Genomic DNA, 20,266 nt, shown 5'->3' with positions numbered 1-20,266 from the left:
ACTGTCTCCACTGTCTGCACTGCAACGCTATGCACTGGTTAGGGAACTCTGCCACCTAGTGACTGAAGATGGTACTGCAGGTTTCAAACACATGCACCCTCCCACACACATTAAAAATTGTGTGTTAACAACGATATAACCCCTAGGGTTCCTTTGGTATGCATGCCAAGTCTGAGGTCTCTAGGATTCACGGTCTTGGAGCTATGGCACTGACAGACATCCCTTTTTATTTTTACAGGTATGTGTATTTGGGGCTTAACTAGTTAGACTGAACCCATATGCATAAGTGATATGCTTATCCCTTATAATGCAGAACCACCTGCTTTATCCCAAATAGAGCAGAGTCATTTCCATTAATTTTTCACAGGTTGATACAAGTCTACAAAGGCAAAAGAGATGTTCTCACACTTGGGACAGAAGGAAATATCCATCTAAAGTTCCAAGATTGTAGTCAATTTATGAATTGCTAATTTGGACACAGACTTGTGAAAATAGTCCTGTGTATAACACCTCTTGCTTAGTAGAATGCATCACTTAGGAAAGTGATGCATTCTTGATTGTACTATATACTTGACTGTACTAGACACAATGACTTGTGTCTAGTACATTTCCCAGCTCTCTGACATGTACTTATGTAAATGTCTTCCAGAAGTACATATTATGTACTTATGTACATATAGATACCAGCTTCTTATATTTACACTTTATAGGTTTGGGTGTGTACCTACAGCCTTTAATATGAATCAGGTAGAATTCAAAAAGATTACTTTTTGTCAAGGTATGAGGTTAGGAAAGTTAATGTCAAAATATTAAGAAATGCAAAATTAAGTAATTCACATTTGCCAGCATATAGACATGTAAATAATTAGTGCTGTACTGTGGGTTGCATCATATCAGGCTGTTCACACAACATGCTAACTCACAGTCAGTGGTTAAGTGTGGGTTATTTTCAAGTGTGGGCTTTTTGCTCAACTGTGGGTTAGCATGTTATCTGAATGGAGCACGTTTTCTGCAGAGTGGGTTATTGTATTGTCTGAACGCAGCCAGGGTGGCTTGTTAACCACCTTGAACAACCCAACAATAAACCATGGGTTCTCAAGGTTGCTTGTTCAAGAAAAGTAAGCCACAATGCATGGTTAACAAGCCACCCTGGCTGTGTGCAGACAAGACACGATTCAACAAGTAACCCACATTTCAAAACAACCCATGCTCAACCACTGAGCATGTTGTGTGAACAGCCCCAGGGGCTTTGCACTAGTAGCAAGTGCTTCTGTTTGCATAAGGCAAGGGACTCGGGTTTTTTCCTGCCCCTTCCACTGGCCCTCTGCATCATAACCCATACTGTTCCAGAGAGTCTCCCAACCCTCAAAAGCAGCTTTTCAGACAGCAAGGGAGCTGCAGTAAGTAGAGGGGAAATCACTAGAAATTGGGTGCCCAGACTTATAAGAAACGGATAGGCTTTCCCCTAGTCCAAAGCCACTATTGGATACAAGCCAGTGTTTCCAAGGTCCAGCACAAAAAGCAGCTGCTCTCGCTGATCCCTCTTTACCATTTGGCCCTGAAAAGGAGGAAAAGACCCATACTGACCGGAAAACAAAGGAAGCAGCCATGGCTTTACAAAAAGAGAGATGGGTGCCTAACATGTAGAAAAGTTACTTGGAAAAGGGTTGTAATCAAGTTTTGTATTGTACTTCAACTCTATTCTAAAGCAAGGAATTATGAAGTTCCCTATGCAAAGTGGAAAGACAGCATCGATGACACAGAACATCCAACTCTCTTCTACTTCAATGCATAACATTTCACCCCTTCATGGATCACTGCCTTGTTGTGGCGAAGGGGCTTGCATAACTCAGTGAAGCCATAAGCTATGCCGTGCAGGGCCACCCAAGATAAACAGGTCATGGCAGAGAGTTCTGACAAAATGTGGTCCACTGGAGAAGGACATGGCAACCCACTCCAGTATTCTTGCCAAGAAAACCCCATGGAACGTATCACAAGGCTAAAAGATATGACGCCAGAAGATGAGCCCTTCAGGTAGGAAGGTGTCCAATATACTACTGGGGAAGAACAGAGGGCATTTCCAAGTAGCGCCAGAAAGAGTGAAGTGGCTGGGCCAAAGCCAAAAGGACACTCAGCTCTGGATGTGTCTGGTGATGAAAAGAAAGTCCGATGCTGTAAAGAACAATATTGTTTAGGAACCTGGAATGTAAGATCAATGAATCAAGGTAAGCTGGAGGTGGTCAAACGTGAGATGGCAAGATTGAACATCAACATCTTGGGAATCAGCGAACTAAAATGGACAAGCATGGGCGAGTTTAATTCAGGTGACCATCATATCTACTACTGTGGGCAAGAATCCCTTAGAAGAAATGGAGTAGCACTCATAGTCAACAAAAGGGTGGGAAAAGCAGTACTGGGGTACAATCTCAGAAACGATAGAATGATCTCAGTACGAATCCAAGGCAAACCATTCAACATCACAGTAATTCAAGTCTATGCCCCAACCACTGAAGCCGAAGAAGCTAAGGGTGATCGGTTCTGTGAAGACCTACAACACCTTCTAGAACTAACACCAAAAAAATATGTCCTTTTCATCACAGGGAATTGGAATGCTAAAGTAGGAAGTCAAGAAATCACCGGGATAACAGGCAAGCATAGCCTTGGTGTACAAAATGAAGCAGGACAAAGGCTAATAGAGTTTTGCCAAGAGAACACACTGATCATAGCAAACACTCTTTTCCAACAGCACAAGAGGCGACTCTATACATGGACATCACCAGATGGTCAATATCGAAATCAGATTGATTATGTCCTTTGCAGCCAAAGATGGAGAAGCTCTATACAGTCAGTAAAAATAAGACCTGGAGCTGACTGTGGCTCAGATCATGAGCTTCTTATTGCAAAATTTCAGCTTAAATTGAAGAATGTGGGGAAAACCACTAAACCCTAAATCATATCCCTTATAAATATACAGTGGAGGTGATGAATAGATTTAAGGGATTAGACCTGATAGACAGCGTGCCTGAGGAACTATGGACAGAGGTCCGTAACATTGTTCAGGAGGCAGCAACTAAATCCATCGTGAAGAAAAAGAAATGCAAGAAAGCAAAGTGGCTGTCTGATGAGGCTTTACAAGCAGCTGAGGAAAGAAGGGAAGTGAAAAGCAAGGGAGAAAGGGGAAGATTTATTTATTTATTTATTGCATTTGTACCCCACCTTTTTTCCTCTTGCAAGGAACCCAAGGCGGCTTACATTGTCCTCCTCCTCTCCATTTTATTCTCACAACAACAACCATGTGAGGTGGGTTGGGCTGAGAGTCTGTGACTGGCCCAAAGTCACCCAGTGAGCTTTCATGGCCGAGTGGGGACTAGAACCCGGATCTCCCAGCTCCTAGTCCAACACTCTTGCCAGTACACCACACTGGCTCTCTATGATACAGTCAGGACCAGAAATATTGGAACGAGGATAACTGTTTTGGCAGTTGGCCTCTGTACACCACCACATTGAAGTTGAAAGGAAACACACCCGGATGGGAGCGAAGTCAGGACTTTCAGCTGTAATTCAAGGGGCTTGACAAAAGTGGGGCACTAACCATTCAGGAAGTACAGCCGGTGGCATACACACACCCCCATCATTGGTGGCTCATAAGTAATGGAACAAACCAACATCATTTCAAACTTAAGGATCGCCTTTACTACCTGGATGAAAATCCTTTGCAGTCAATGACTGCCTGAAGTCTGGAACCCATGGACATAACCAAATGCTGAGTTTCCTCCCTCGAGATGCTTTGCCAGGCCTTTACTTCAGCTGCCTTCAGCTGCTGCTTGTTTGTGGGTCTTTCTGCCTTCAGTCTTGTCTTCTGTAAGTGAAAAGCATGCTCTATTGGGTGGCGATCAGGTGACTGACTTGGCCATTGAATAACATCCCACTTCTTTGCCTGGAGAAACTCTTGGGTAGCTTTTGCTGTATGTTTTGGGTCATTATCCATCTGCAATATGAAGCAGCGTCCTATCAGTTCGGCAGCATTCGGCTGAATCTGAGCAGAAAGTATAGCCCAATACACTTCAGAATTCATCCTACTGCTTTTATCAGCAGTCAGGTCATCAATAAACACTAGTGACCCAGTTCCACTGGCGGCCATACATGCCCATGCCATAACACTGCCTCCACCATGTTTGACAGATGATGTGGTATGCTTTGGATCATGAGCTGTTCCTTTCCTTCTCCATACTTTTCTCTTCCCATCATTCTGGTACAAGTTAATCTTGGTGTCATCAGTCCAAAGAATCTTATTCCAGAACTGGGCAGGCTTTTTTAGGCGTTTGCTGGCAAAGGCTAATCTGGCCTGTCTGTTCTTGAGCATTACCAGTAGTTTGCACCTTGTTGTGAAGCCTCTGTATTTACATTCATAAAGCTGTCTCTTGATCGTAGATGTTGACAATGACATGCCTACCTCCGCAAGAGCGTTCTTGACCTGGCTAGATGTTGTGAAAGAGTTCCTCTTCACCATGAGCAGCAGTCTGCGGTCATCCACTTTAGTTGTCTTCCGTGGTCTTCCACGCCTTTTGCTGTTGCTGAGCTTTCCAGTTAATTCCTTCTTTTTCAGGATGTTCCAAGCTGTTGTATTGGCCACTCCCACTGTTTTTGCTATGTCTCTGATGGGTTTATTTTGTTTCCTCAGCCTAATGATGGCCTTCTTCACTCGCATGGGCACCTCTTTGGACCTCATGTTGGGAGTTCCACTGAACAGCTACCAAATGCAAATGTAACACTGAGAACGCTCTCCTGGCCTTTTATCTGCTTGCTTGGTCATGAGGTACCCAGGAAACAGGCCACACCTGGCCATGCAGCTGCTTGTCAGCCATTCGTTCTATTACTTATGAGCGACCAATGATGGGGGGGGGTGTATGCCGCTGGCTGTCCTTCCTGAATTGTTAGTGCCCCACTTTTGTCAAACCCCTTGAATTACAGCTGATAGTCCTGACTTCGCTCCCATCTGGGTGTGTTTCCTTTCAACTTCAATGTGGTGGTGTACGGAGGTCAAATGCCAAAACATGTTGGGAACTTGTTGGGAACATGTTTCAAACTACCGTACAATTGCGCTCATTTCACATGCCAGCAAGGTTATGCTCAAAATCCCTTGTTCCAATATTTCTGGCCCTGACTGTATATCCAACTGAATGCAGATTTCCAGAGAATAGCAAGGAGAGACAAGAAGGCCTTCTTAAATGAACAATGCAAAGAAATCGAGGAAAACAAGAGAATGGGAAAGACTAGAGATCTTTTCAAGAAAATCGGAGATGTCAAGGGAACGTTTTGGGCAAAGACGGGCATGATAAAGGACAAAGAAGGCAGGGACCTAACAGAAGCAGATGAGATTAAGAAGAGGTGGAAAGAATACACAGAAGAACTATACAGGAAAGACCTGAATGTCCCTGATAGCCATGATAGTGCGGTCATTGAACTTGAGCCAGACATCCTAGAGAGTGAAGTCAAGTGGGCCTTAGGAAGTATTACTAACAGCAAAGCTATCGGAGATGACAGTATTCCAGCTGAGCTATTTAAAATCCTAAAAGATGATGCTGTTAAAGTGCTGCACTCAATATTCCAACAAATTTGGAACACTCAACAGTGGCCACAAGACTGGAAAAGGTCAGTTTACATTCCAATTCCAAAGAAGGGCAATGCCAAAGAGTGTTCAAACTACCGTACAATTGCGCTCATTTCACATGCCAGCAAGGTTATGCTCAAAATCCTACAAGCTAGGCTTCAGCAGTATGTGAACCAAGAACTACCGGAAGTAGAAGCTGGGTTTCAAAGAGGCAGAGGAACTAGAGATCAAATCACCAACATTCGTTGGATCATGGAGAAAGCAAGAGAATTCCAGAAAAATGTTTATTTCTGCTACATTGACTACGCTAAAGCCTTTAATTGTGTGGATCACAACAAACTCTGGCAAATTCTTAAAGAGATGGGAGTACCAGACCACCTTACCTGTCTCCTGAGAAACCTGTACGAGGGTCAAGAAGCAACAGTAAGAACCGGACATGGAACAACCGATTGGTTCAAAATTGGGAAAGGAGTACAACAAGGCTGTATATTGTCACCCTGCTTATTTAACTTATATGCAGAGTATATCATGAGAAACACCAGGTTGGATGAATCAGAGGTCGGAATTAAGATGGCCGGGAGAATTATCAACAACTTCAGATATGCAGACGATACATCCTAGTGGCAGAAAGCGAAGAGGATCTAAAGAGCCTCTTGTTGAGGGTGAAAGTGGAGTGTACAAATGCTGGTTTGAAATTCAACATTAAAAAAACTAAGATCACGGCATCTGGCCCCATCACTTCCTGGTATATAGAAGAGGAAGAAATGGAAGCAGTGACAGATTGATTTTCTTGGGCTCCAAGATCACCGCAGATGGTGACTGTAGCCATGAAATTAAAAGACGCTTGCTCCTTGGGAGGAAAGCCATGGCAAACCTAGACAGCGTAGTAAGAAGCAGAGACATCACCTTGCCGACAAAGGTTCATATAATCAAAGCTATGGTTTTCCCAGTAGCAACGTATGGCTGTGAGAGCTGGACTATAAGGAAGGCTGAGCGCCGAAGAATTGACGCTTTCAAACTGTGGTGCTGGAGAAGACTCTTACACGTCCCCTGGACTGCAAGGAGGTCAAATCAGTCAATCGCTGGAAAAGACCCTTATGCTGGGAAAGATTGAAGGCAAAAGGAGAAGGGGACGATAGAGGATCAGATGGCTAGATAGCATCACCGATGCAATGAATATGAACTTGAGCACATTCCAGGAGAGAGCAGAGGACAGAAAGGCCTGGTGTGCTATGGTCCATGGGGTCATGAAGAGTCGGACACGACTTAACGACTGAACAACATAACATTTCACATGAACTGTATTAATTACCATTCTTAACAACATGCAGAGTGGTTAGTAAGAACATTTTTCAAATACTAATTACAGCAGAAGAACATAAAAAAGAATGCATATCTAGCTGTAGTACCATCTTGTTCAGTACACTGAAAAGAACATTGTATTTGCCGGCATAGTGGCTATGTAAACAAAAATAGTGAAGGGCCTCAGTCATTTAGTTCAGTACTATATTGACCACTCTTCATGTTACAGAGAGAAAAGCAGCCCAACCAAATTATCTAGATGAAATTATTCACATTATATAATACCATCTACATAATTAAACTGCTTGAAATTTGGGACACACAAGGGTAGGCATAAACGATCCATTTTTGCAATACAGAGAGGTAAACTAGTGTGTGCCAAAAGGTTAAGAGGAGAGGATTGTCTTTTATACTCATATTATTTTAATGACCTAGAAAAAGAACCATACACTGAAAAGGCAAAATGTCCTGAAGATATAGAATTATTGAAGACAGCCTAGTTCTAGATAAATGTACACTATCTGTGCTCCAGTTTTAATTGTTTGGCACTATTTATTTACAAGTAGAATCTGCAACAAAATGTTGGAGTGCTTTTGTTCAGGACCCCAGACTGTCCTCCCCCCCCGCCCCCAACCCAAATACACACACAGCTTTCCATCTCCCCGCAACAGTCAGTCTGCCTTCCATGCCCGTGGGGCATGCTTGGTCCTCATTTGGGTATCTGGGATTTCTCCCCCCTACAACTTTCTTCTAGCTCTTTTGTACTTCTGAAACCTTGGGGTGCCCCCATGCCTGCTTATATCTCTCTCTTGTGTGTGAATAATGCCGTCTTGACTACATAAGGACCAGCACTTGGACAACTGAGTTCACTATTAGCATATGAGATATAGTACCATCAACATACATGGCACGTTGCAGTGCATCATATTAAAAAAGAAGACAAGTCTTTGCTGTGAGTTTACATTTTGACAGGAGTAAGGAAAAGGAAAGAAGAAGGGAGGAATGAAGAAGACTGAGCAAGAACTGCATGCATAAAATACACGCAAATACAGCTTCACATACTTGGGTGCCTATTTTCAGTTGTTGGTTAGAGACTAAGGGGTTAAGCCAAATACTTCATGGAAGAAGCTGGTTTTGAGGAGGAATGTAAAAACAGGAGGGAGGTAGTGTGATTTATGGCCCAATCCTATGAGCCACTGAGTAGGTACAGGGGAAGCTTTGGTTGCAAAAGTTGTTGCCTTTCCATGAGTAGTTGTCATTCCTCACTCATTTTCATGTCCTTTACATTTAACCTTAATTTAGGACAGCCTTCCTTCCCCAACCTGGTGCCTTCCAGATGGGTTGGACTACAACTCCCATCTCCCCAGCCAGCAGGCCATATTGACTGAGATGGTGGTGGTTGCATTCCACCATATCTGGAGGGCACCAGGTTGGGGAAGGCTGCTTTAGGACATGATAAGGCTGGAAAATATATTGTTTTATGGAAAATGTACAGCATGCATAAAAGACAGTCCTTTCTAGACAGACCCATACAAAATGCGTGTGCATTTTTGGGGGGAGCCCTAACGTTAATCACCATCATCTGAAGTGATAGCTACTGGCAATGGCACAGCACATCGCCTGCAGGCTCCCTTGCCACTGTGCTCTAGGGACAGCTTTCTTAAACAGATGTTTCTGCTTTTTAAAAGTCACAGGAAATGGGCTGACTTTCCTCCTTTTCCTCTCCTAGAAACAGGCACTAGCACAGCTGTACTCCACGCTTTCCTTAAAACAACATGTGTGCATGTGTGGGAGGTGTATGGTGATGGCAAGCAAGGCAAAGTAAAAGGTACTATACAGATAATTAACAATAATTAATTCGGTTTTAATCCTGATACAAAGGAGGTAGCTCACTAAAGATGGGTCATATGACACTGAAAATTAAGAAACAGACAGCTTTCTTGCTTTCTCTCTCTCTCTCTCTCTTTCTTTCTCTCTGTCTGTGTCTGTCTGTCTGTCTGTCTGTCTTTCTTTCTTTCTTTCTTTCTTTCTTTCTTTCTTTCTTTCTTATCTCTACTAAGAATCTGCTTCACTGTGGCCAAGCCCAAAGAATTTGGGAGTGAGGGGAGAAGGTTTGAACCAGCCTCCATGCCTATAGCAGCCAGCTGGTAACTAAATGGAGCCATCTGGGCTTGGTGCAGATCCTTTGCTCTCCTTACAGACTACCTGGTTAGTACAATACACAAATCCATTGATTGGTCAAAGTGACCCTCTTGCAGATAAAAGCTTTCACGACAGACCCAGGTCTTTAACTGAGCAAAAGCCTACCTGGGTCTTATGATCAAGCACTGATCCTCTACTTGAGCCTTCCCCAACCTGATGCCCTTCAGATGTTTTGGACATCAGGATCCCATTGGCCTCAGCCAGCTTGGTCAATGGTCAGGAATTCTGAGACTTGCCATCCAAAACATCTGGAGGGCACCAGGTTGGAGAAGGCTGCTCTACTCCCTTGCTGTCCTTCCAGCCTGATCTGAGTCCCAGTCCTATACTGTTGCTCCTTCCAAAATGCCTGCTCTTGGCTTCCATGGGTGGCCGCTTGGCTGTGATCCTGGCTACCCTAGATCTCAGCCCTGTTTCTCCTTTCTGCCTGTCACCACAATGAGCCTGCTTTCCCAGCTTCTGACTCTGGATTTGCTCTCATCTAGTCTGCTGATTCTCCCAGTGTAGCTTATCAAAACCTCTCCATCTTGCAATCTTTGTTTGCCCACTAGAGTTATGATGCTGCAAGGTCTTTGGGAATCCTGATGTTGTGTGATGTTCGATCAGGCAGGTTCAATTTAAGTGAATGTGAAACCTGATGTGGAGAAAAGAGGAGTGAGGACACAGGAGGAGGAAAAGAAGAGGAAGCACAGCTCAGGCAGATCAGTGAAGTACGACGGTGCCTTGTACAAAAGAATGGCACAGGTTAGAGACACATCTGTGATAAAAGTTTTGCTCTGGACTGTACTTTACTTTCCTCAGCACCCAAATCTGCACGGCTCATGACCATTAGATTCGTTTTAAAATAAGAAAGTGTGAGAAAATGCTGTGACAGGCAAGGTGTTATTGTCTTATTTATTTAAAAAAATATATAATGAGACAAAACACAGCAGCCAACCTATTGCTGAGATTATGAAGTAATACATTCGAAATGACAAGAGCATGCTGTAAAATGGTTTGGGATTATCTTTCTGCAGCCAGAACTAAACACAACGGACAAATTCATACTGCCCTCTGATGGCCTAGCAGAATTATTCTAAGTTGTACTATTGCAGACACTTTTCTAAGCTTTTATGTGTATAGTGGCAATTGCTCTCCTAAAGTTCAGCTCTTTCAAATGCACCTCTCTTAGGAATGAGGCAGTCTGTACCAATCCAAAGCCTATGGTCCCCAGAATCCAGGAGGCTGCTGTATGCTTCTCCTGTCCCAAGACTGATACTTAGCTGCGTAGAAATCACCAGGAAGTTTCCTGTGGCAGCAATTCCATGTGCTAAGCAAATCACAGCTATCTTTTTCACTTTCTTGCTAGTGCTGGCATGCAGATACTTGTGTGACTGATGTATATGTTACACCCCTCTGCCCTGCACAGAATTGCTGCAACACGGCCACAGGGAAGCATTCCCCAGGGATTTCCTTGCAATTGTATTAAAGGTGAAAAAGAATCATGGGGAAATGTGTGGCATCCACTTAAATTTAGTTTACTACATGTGAGTGCATGGTAGGGGAGTCTCTTCTGCAGCCTTCAGCATTTATTTATTTATTTAATTTGTACCCCACCTTCCTACCAAAAAATGACACTCAATACAGGCATAATTAAAACTGATTAAAATACAATAAAAATGTAACATCTGTATAGCAAATCTGGCATCCCGCAGCACTTAGAAATCCAGGGAAGCAGGGTGGTGTAGGAGGAGGGTAACAGTACGCTGTATGATCAGAAACTACAAACAACTGCCTCTCCATGTGGTCACTGAGACAATGCAATCAACTTTGCTTCCAGTCAACTGCTTCCACCCTAAGAGCAAACTATACATTACGGGCCAATGTGGGTATAATAAAACCCTACAAGATTGTTGGGGGGCAGGGGGTTAATGAGAAGCAGCTTCATACGGCTGTGACAGTGATCGAGTTCGCATGATCATAAAGGGGGAAATAGGCCATGGTGGCTTATTTCCCCTGCCATGTGTGCCAGTCACATGCCAGGTGGATCTGCATAATTACCTTGGCCAGTGCGAATTGCCATCACTAGCTTAATCAATGAAAACTTTAGTTGATTAACTAGTGGGGGCAAACTTCAATCTGTACTGCTAGGAGTTAAGTACACACCTGTTTATTTTCTGAGGCTGTTCTGGAGTGATATTGCAATAAGGAATTAAAAATAAATTACTATACTAACAATGAGTTTTAAATTACACTTCCTTCAGTGTCTCAAATAGGCACCAATCATATGCAAATTTATTTACATTTATATTGGTGAAAAGGCACATTATCAATCAATTTAAAAAATCTTAAATTCCCATCCACCCATGACAAACACTGCACAAGTGTTCTCTAGATAACCAGGTAACAAAATCATACTTATTTTTGCAATACCTAGCAGGCTTAAACTGCTTAGAAAACTTAAAGGGGATGCGGGGAGAGAGAATCCCAAATGAATAAAGGATGGCCTAAGATTTTCTATTGCCAAAGCTGCCTTACAGTTCACTTTTACAAACTCCTGAATTGGTTCAGTCTTTGAAAAGTGCAGTGATCAGTAAGAAAAGGAAAGCTTTCCTATTCTCACATGACAGCTGTTGGGAGATCACATCCATTCCTAGGAATGTCTTAAACAGGAGGTTTGTAAAATGTGGAATGAAGGGATTTTTTTATTAATAAGCCAAATGCTATCGAGTAACAACATCTGCAAACTGAAGAATGCCATAAATATCTACTGGGATGGAGGAATGGTTCCGTTTCCGGCTAACTTTCCAGATGCAGCCTCCCAATCTCATCCAGAAGGAAAGGAAAATTCAAGAATCCAGAGCTCACTTGAAGTAGATAAGGTATCAAATAATGAAAAGCAACAGATAGAAAGGAGAAGCTAAAAATCTGCCCTGAGATTGCTTTTCAAAGTGCAGCTGAAGCTCAAACAATTACTGAAACACTTGAAAATGCACAAACCTCTGATTGTACATGCCTCGAAAGTTATAATTTGCTCTGTAGTTTGGGATGGGCTTTTGATCTAATGGCCTATAGATGGCGGGCTCTCCTCTTTTCATAGCAAGACCATTCAGTTCCACTGTCGGGGTAATACTGCCTATCAAAAAATAAGAACACATACGTAACATTTAATAAGCGCATCAGAAATTCAAAGACCAACACTGTTTCCGTTTTCTGCTTTTGTAATCATAAACTATTAGTGACCAGAAAGCAGCACTGACATTAACATTCAGATCTAAATTTGACTACAAGAATTTACAGAGGCTCTCATTCTCAAACCAGGAGATAGTCCTGTTGATTTTAATAAAATTACTCTGAAACAGGGTAAGTGGTCTGAAAGCTGCATTGTGCATTTTCTTTACAACTTAGTACAGTTGTTGTCAACGTGAATACAGAAAATGAGGACTGAGAGATGTGACCTTTTTCTACACAGAGGTTCGTAACTGTTTATAAAAACACACATGTAAGTCCAGCTAGGTATTTTTTTGTCCAAATACAGGTGCTAGAAAATCAAACCGGCATTGACTTCCTGAGGTACATGCATTCAGATGGCCATTCCTACATCACTGTACACAACTCTAGTTAGCAATTAGCTTTTCTGAACAGCTGCTTTGAGAAAGGTATAAGGGATGGTGGACCATGATCCCAAAGCTACCCTTTACACCAGGGGTGTTGAATTTCTTTCAGCAAGGGCCACATTCCATTTCAGAGAATTTCTGGAGGGCCATATTCCAGTGGTGGATGGAATTGGGGCCAAAGGCAAAGGGGGTTGGGCCAAACTACCAAAAAATACCAGCATATTTTAGTTTAAAGTTCTTACTGCCCAGTAACTCAGCCTTAGGAGAGGCATTTCAAACTTTTAGAATGGAAAAAGAAACTGTGCAAAAGCTGGGAAACCACCAAATGATTGATATGTTCTTGGGGAAAAGGATGGTAGCGCCACCTGGAGGGCCAGACTAGGACTCCAAGAGAGCCAGATTTGGTCCCAGACCTAAGGTTCTGCACCTTTGCTTTACACACAAACACACACAAATGCACCCTTGGCTGCTGTCACGTTCTTGTTCCCAGTGCCAGTCTTTCCACTATGTTTTTTGTGCCTCTGGACATGCAACTGCAAGGGGCAGGGGCAGGCGGCTTCCTCCAGGTGCTTAATGCGCATGCTTTCCTTTGCACGATTGCTTCACGCATTGGCCAAGTTCACGTGGTCGGGAAGGAACATAAGCCATTGTAGCTTATTTTCCTGCCCCATGCATGCTGGTTGTACACCACATCATTGCCATAATTACCCTTGCTGGGCATGGTTTGTTGTGTCATCCAAACCTGGAGAGGGTGCACAGTGGGTGGGTCTGCAAACCACCCCAGAACCCGTGACCTGTTCTAGGGTTGTGGGGTGGCTTGTAACCCACCCTTGCCGTGTTCGGGTGACATGACAAACTGTGGCTGGTGAGGGTAATTACGGTAATGGATGCAGCGTGTGACCAGCACACATGGGGTGGGAAAACGACACTATGACGACTTATTTTCCTTCCCTGATCATGCGACCCAATCATTCCACTGAAAGCACTTCCATGTAGAATTGATATACTTTAATTTCTAAAACTCTGGCATTCTCCATGCTAGGGGCAGCTTATGAAAGTAATGAATGATGAAATGTAATAAAACATTTAAAGAACAGTGTGGTATTGGAACATCCTACAAACAAGGTTCACATGAGATCCTATGCTGAATAGCTTTCCATGTAAGAAGTGAGTAATGAGCAAACTGAGAACTGAGTAATGTAACTAGCATCAGAAAGACAAAACAATTTATTTAGACAGTCATTCCTCACAGCCTTAACCTTTGGAATCTGCATGAAATAACCTATTTTGTATAGATAAAACAGAGAAATCTTACATTTCTGAAGTGATTTGTACATTAGGAACTCTGCTTATCCAGCCTTCAACAATTTTGGGCATTATTTTAATATCGATCAGTTTGAAATTCATTTTGAGAAATCAAATACAAAACAGCAGAAATCTGTAACATTTTAGTTGGTCTAAATAAAGGTATTGCCCTATTGTGATCTTAATATATTAACGGAAAGTTGATTTTTTTTTAAAGGTGGTGGTTTTCTATCAACAGTTACACTAATTGTGGCTGTTTTGACAAAAATAGATATAAATCAAGGCTGATTTACTTTGGAGGACTTCCGGTTGGAACCAATGTTGCTCTGGCAGCATCCCACGGGCTCTCTGTGGGAGCTTTCTCAAACAGATTTTTAAAAGGTTGAAAAACATTTTCATTCCCCCCTGGAATTAAAAGGGTGGGCAAGGCAGCATCTAGATAACATCTTGGAGAAAAGTACCCCCCACGAGATAGTGGGCGGGCTGGATTCCAGGATTATCTCCCCAGAGCTTTACCAATGCAAAAAGCTGTTCTGAGACTCCTATTTCATAGGAGAAAACAGGGCTGTTCCATAATAATATATGCTTTAAGAAATATCAACAAGTCCTGAGGGATGATTTAAGAAATATTAACAATATTTGAGAACATCTGAGGACCTGCAAGATCTGTTTGAGAGAAACATGACTACACCAAGGAGAAGAAAGGGGTTGGCATCACCGCCAACTCCCCCCATACCTCCTGTGTCAAAGGTTTCGAAAACAGAAGATATAGGGGAATTATTTACTCTGATAAAGACTTTATCTTCGCAATTTACGGAGCAAGCCAAAAGGCTGGATTTAATCCAAAATTCCATCACCGCCTTGCAAGGAGCTGTGGATCTACTTAATGCGTCATGGCAAAAAATGGAGACGAAAATTAACGAGCTAGAAGACCGAGTGGCAGGAAATGAAATTACGACAAAAATTTGTTTTAAAAATGCCTCTGATAGAATTTCTCAACTGGAGACCTCACGAGAAGATCCAACGTATGTATTATTGGGATTAAAAATCTGTCTAATGATGTAAAATTGCCTATTTTTGTGGATAAACTTTTGCATGAGATACTCCCTATCCCATCTGATTATTTACTTGATATTGAGCAGGCATTTCATGTGCCAAATGCTAAAGGAGTAACTATACAATCATAGTCCAATTTGCAAAAGTCTCCACAAAGAATTATATCCTGCATTTGGCGGGAGAGTGTGGAAGCCTTTCTGGAAACAAGATAAAGTTATGTTGTTTCCAGATTACATCAAAGAGGTGGCGAATAAAAGAAGGCAATTTATCAAAGCAAAAAATATGGCAAAACAGATGAACTTACAATATTACTTAAAATATCCTGCTATACTTTGTATTGTGTCTGAAGGTCAGATGAAGAAGTTGCCAAATCATGAAATGGCGGAGGCATAGCTGAATGTAAAAATGTGTGAGATTTCTGTTACAACCCCATGAACTGGAATCTTTAAACAGGCTTTGTTAACTGTTTGTGTTTAGTCTACATGATCCAGGCTAGGTCAGAAGATAAATGATTATACATATATTCGTTTATTCTCTTTCCTCTTTCTTTTTTTCTTGCTTTTCTTTATATTTTTTATTTCAAAATAGATATGGTATGCTGTATTTAAATTTAAGTTTGAGGGTATATTGTGCACATATATCTAGTATAAAATATATTACTGATTGTTGAAGGTTTATTTTAAGTTGTATTATTATATAACACTATATTTCTTTATTCTTATTATTCTTATGATTAATATAGGCTACTGGGAATGAACTGTAGACCTATTTCTTTGATATAAGATTGATGATATGATATTGAAATGTAAGGTTGTTTATTAACTGTAAGATTGTTAAGGTTAGTTTTTAAAATAAAATGGCATTGGAGGCCGGGGGGTATTGGAGTTTAAACTTAATTCTTTAAAGGGGAGGGAGAGGGGAAGGGAAGGGGAAAGAATCTTCTTCTTTTTCTTCACTTCCTTTCCTCCTCTCTTTTCCTTTTTTTTTTCTTTTTCCTTCTCTCTTTGCTATTGTGGTGTCCTCATCAGAATACTGTATTGCTGGGAAATTGTAGTATTGATCAGGTTGTTGGTATTTTTGGTATTGTTTATTTCATTTATAAAGATAAAATAAATAAAAATATATTTTAAAAAGGACTGATTTACTTTCAGAAATGTTCAGTTAAATCTAATATCCACCTAATAGTTAGGAACACTGAGTTTTTAAACTCATCAGGAACCATAGGTTCTACAGCCCTCTGCTGGTCAAACAGTGTAAGATGTACAATCATACAATCAACCGGAGACTTTGCATGTAAGGAAAAGCCACACATGATACCAGAAGGTCTGTAACAGATCTCCCAATGTTGTTGAGGTTTTTAAAGTGATATTTAGAGTGGGGGGTGCAAACCTGATGGCAACTGTGGCACCAGAGGAGGGAATGCTTAATCCTTTCCCCACAGGATTGTTTTTGCTATCCCTGAACCCTGTATTCTCCCATATACATGCAGTGATTTAAAAGGGAGAAGGGCTGTAGCTCAGAGGCCAGAACACATACTTTATATCAGGGGAGGGCAACAGGCAGCTCCCATGGCCATTTTTGCAGTCCCCACCAAGTTCTCCTGCTGCTGAATTTACTGGAGTGGTGGCAAAAACTGCAGCAATTTTTCATGTTTAGTGTTACAAGAACAAGTTTCAGCAAGCTTTGGGCTCATGTGCTCTCCACTCCCTCTTGTAGTGCAGCTACAAGAGTTCTAGAGTTCAGAAGCTTTCGCTTCCATTTTAGATTAACTACAATTTCCCATGCCATTTAAACCAGGACAAACAGTGGTTAATCTTACCTAAGTGGAAACAAGCCAACTTCAAACCATAGTTTATGAAGTTGGCTTGTTTCAACTAAACATAGTTAAAACTAACTAGGGTTTAGGGTTCAGATGACATACTGTGGTTAATCTAAAACAGAAGCAGAAGATTTTGATCTCATCATGGCTCTAGCAAAGCAGGGGAGAAAGGGAGCATGCAAGTCTAATGGCTGTAAACCATGATTTAGTGTTGCATTCAAATGCAGCCAGAATGTTTGTGTGTAGGGGAATTAGGGCACTATCTCACAATATGCCATACTAGCCTTTCCCAACCTGGTGCTCTCCAGATGTTTTGGACCTCAGTTCCCATCAACCCCAGCAAGCATGGCCAATAGTTAGGAACACTGGGAGGGCAGCATGTTGGGGAAGGCTGTGCTATGCTGATGGGATCTAATGTATCAATTTTTCTTTCAACTGACATAATTACTCTCTGACTGAACTCTTTGGACACTGCTGGCAAGCTTAAGTGAGAATTTGTAAAATAAAGATCTACCCATGTACATTTTTATTAGGTTGCTTTTTTATGCACTTGTAAACAATACGGTGAGATTTTAAAAGAACGCTTTAACAAAAGAGTAATGGTATTAAATATTAAAATAAAATATTTTATATAAAAAAACCAATTTATTGTGCATAATGGGGTAGTTAATAAAGTCAATGTGCATCTCTAAGGCTGGAATCCTGTACCCACTTACCTGGAGTAAACCCCAGTGAACTCAATGGGGCTTACTTCTGAATAGACATGTATAGGATCGCACTGTAAATATATTTTGTTTTGTACAAAAAGATGGCATGCAGAAGACTAACTTCAAAAACTATTTTCAGGACACCATTAAAACCAGGCAAGATATGAATCCTGTGCCTTTTGACATGGTATTAGAGGCTGAGTATAGAGGAGAAGGCCAAGACAGAATTTGTCCACCTTCCAGAGATTTCATTTTAAATGGTGCCTTGTCTAGTTTTATTAAATTAAGGAAAATAATCCACCTTATTGATTTTTGTGTCTTGTTATATTTCTCCCCCAGCCAATTAATCTCATTTACAGCTTTATCCTTCAGAGCTTAATCTTGCAGAAATATGAAATCTCAACAGCTTCTGCTATAGCAAATAAATTGAATAGCCATGTATGCTCATGATAAAATGCACATTCACAATTTATTTATTTAAAACATTTCTCCCAAGGTGGCTTACAGCAATAAAATACATAAAAACAGTTAAAACATTAAAAGTGATTAAAACATAAAGACAATAAAACAGCAATAAAACAATAGAAATCAACAATAAAACTATCAAACGCAGCAACAACAGCAGCAACAACAAAGCCATGGTAAAATAATATGTTTTCAAGGCTTTCTTAAAAGCCTGCAATGACAAAGCACAGTGAGCCTCTGATGTTAACTTGTTCCAAAGGTGTGGGGCCACTGCAGAGAAGGCCCTCTTATGTGTGATCGCCTGCTCCCACGGGTGGGCAAATGAAAAGGGCCACTCTTTCTGATCTTAAAGTACAGGCAGGCTGATATGGGTGAAGGCAGTCCTTCAAGTAACTTGATTCCAAACCATTTAAGCTTTTAAAGGTCAAAACCAGCACTTTAAATTTACAGCTAGCCTTCCCTCTTTCTGCTGATTTCTATTTTTAGCTTCATTGATTGATTTATATCCTGCCTTTCTGCCAAAAAACAGCACTCAAGACGGCTAACAATAATTAATAACTAATGCCTACTGTAAACCACAGCTCAAACTATGCTAGCCCACACTGAACACATTCATGAATATTGTGGGAAGTAGAATCATGACCTACCTGGATTATTATTAACATTGTTTTTGTGTGGTCTAGGTGTTGGTTTAGGGAGGGTTGTTTCACTCAGAGCTTTACTAGCAGCAGAATGATGAGCCTTTTTAATACTGCTTCCTTCGGCTTCCCACGTCTGTTCTCCAAGAGTCAGCTGCACTGTGAACACCTTTAAAGACAGGTAAATAAGGGCAATGTCAGACAGACCATCCCTTGCGAAATATGTCATTTACAAAACAACTGGATTCCTTAGGTGGCCATGATACTCCAATCCACACATCAGTGCATGCCTGCACAACATTTGTTTCAGGGATCAGGTGCACTTGTGTAGTGAATAGGACAGGTGTTGAGCCTCTTTCAGCCAAATTCTGTTTTCGAGAAGCTGCATTCTAGTGGTAGGCGGGGCTGAAGGCAAAATGTTCGGGTACAAAAATACCAACATATATTAGCTTAAAGCTCTTACTGCCAATTAACTGAACCTTAGAAGAGACATTTCAGGCTTTTAGAAAGGGGGATAGCTGCACAAAACCGGGGCAACCACCAAATTATTGGTGACCAGGGGAAAGGGAGAGCGGCCATCTGGAGAACTCCTCAGGCCAGATTAGGAACCCTAGAAGGCCAGATTTGGGCCCCGGGCCTGAGGTTCTACAACCCTCACATAGGACTAGTTCACTAGCATCGGGTACATGTGTACATTCCCTCCAGTGGAGGCTGATGGCTGCGATGTCAGTGCAAAACCAACAGGAGAAGGTTCCATGAGACAAACGGAAAGCAAACAAGTACATAAAGCATAAAAGGTAAAGGTGTCCCCAACCAGTCGTGTCCGACTCTAGGGTGCGGTGCTCATCCCCGTTTCTAAGCCGAAGAGCCAGCGCTGTCCGAAGACGCTTCCGTGGTCATGTGGCCGGCATGACTGAACACCGAGGTGCACGGAGCGCTGTTACCTTTCCCGCAGAGGCGGTACCTATTTATCTACTTGCAGTTTCTTGCTTTCGAACTGCTAGGTTGGCAGAAGCTGGGACTGAAGACGGGAGCTCACTCCATCACGTGGCACTCGGGTCTCGAACTGCTGACCTGCCGACCTTCCAGTCTGCAGTTCAGCGTCTTAACCACTGAGCCACCGCGGCCCTCACATAAAGCATAAGGAACCCTAAAAGATACTACTGAAGAATTTCACAAACATATTGATAAGGATGAATATATTTTTTTATATTTAACAAGTATACCGGCTAAGAACTTGTTTCAAAACGTCTTCAGAAAAACATTCCTCAAACTCTTCTTCAAACAAACATTTCTTTACAGTTTTCTTCCTTCAAATAAACACGTCTTTATAATTTTCTCACTGCTGCTCTTAAAAGTTCTTGTTCCAATTAGTCTCAGGTGGTTCAAGTGAACTCAGGGTTAACTATAAACGTCCCACTGACATTGGAGCCACCAGCCTCCACTGATCCATTCAAACTGCTCTCCCCCACCTTTTTGCATCGCTAATAGTCAACTTCAGAACCGTGGGCTGCACAGTCTGTGTGGCATATTTCCCAATATCAGAGTGCAGATCTCCTTAGGAGAAA

General features: G+C 41.8%; 1 protein-coding gene across 22 annotated transcripts in view; it reads right to left on the bottom strand.

Moving 5' to 3' along the window:
• STAU2 (staufen double-stranded RNA binding protein 2) overlaps window positions 1–20,266 on the bottom strand; it is a 193,381-nt gene that overhangs the window by 159,206 nt on the left and 13,909 nt on the right. For all 22 annotated transcript variants that reach the window (XM_084849286.1, XM_084849293.1, XM_084849295.1 and 19 more), the window contains 2 exons: window positions 18,708–18,867; window positions 12,092–12,227 (listed from right to left, as the gene is read on the bottom strand). In XM_084849286.1, the coding sequence (XP_084705412.1) occupies window positions 12,092–12,227; window positions 18,708–18,867 (296 nt within the window). The remainder of the gene's footprint in view (window positions 1–12,091; window positions 12,228–18,707; window positions 18,868–20,266) is intronic.

This window comes from Heloderma suspectum, chromosome 4, assembly GCF_057233095.1.
Source record: "Heloderma suspectum isolate Gila_16-S chromosome 4, 16-S_ref, whole genome shotgun sequence".
Classification (NCBI taxonomy): domain Eukaryota; kingdom Metazoa; phylum Chordata; class Lepidosauria; order Squamata; family Helodermatidae; genus Heloderma; species Heloderma suspectum.
Note: the sequence above shows the minus strand (reverse complement) of the source record. Positions and strands in the feature narration are given on the sequence as shown.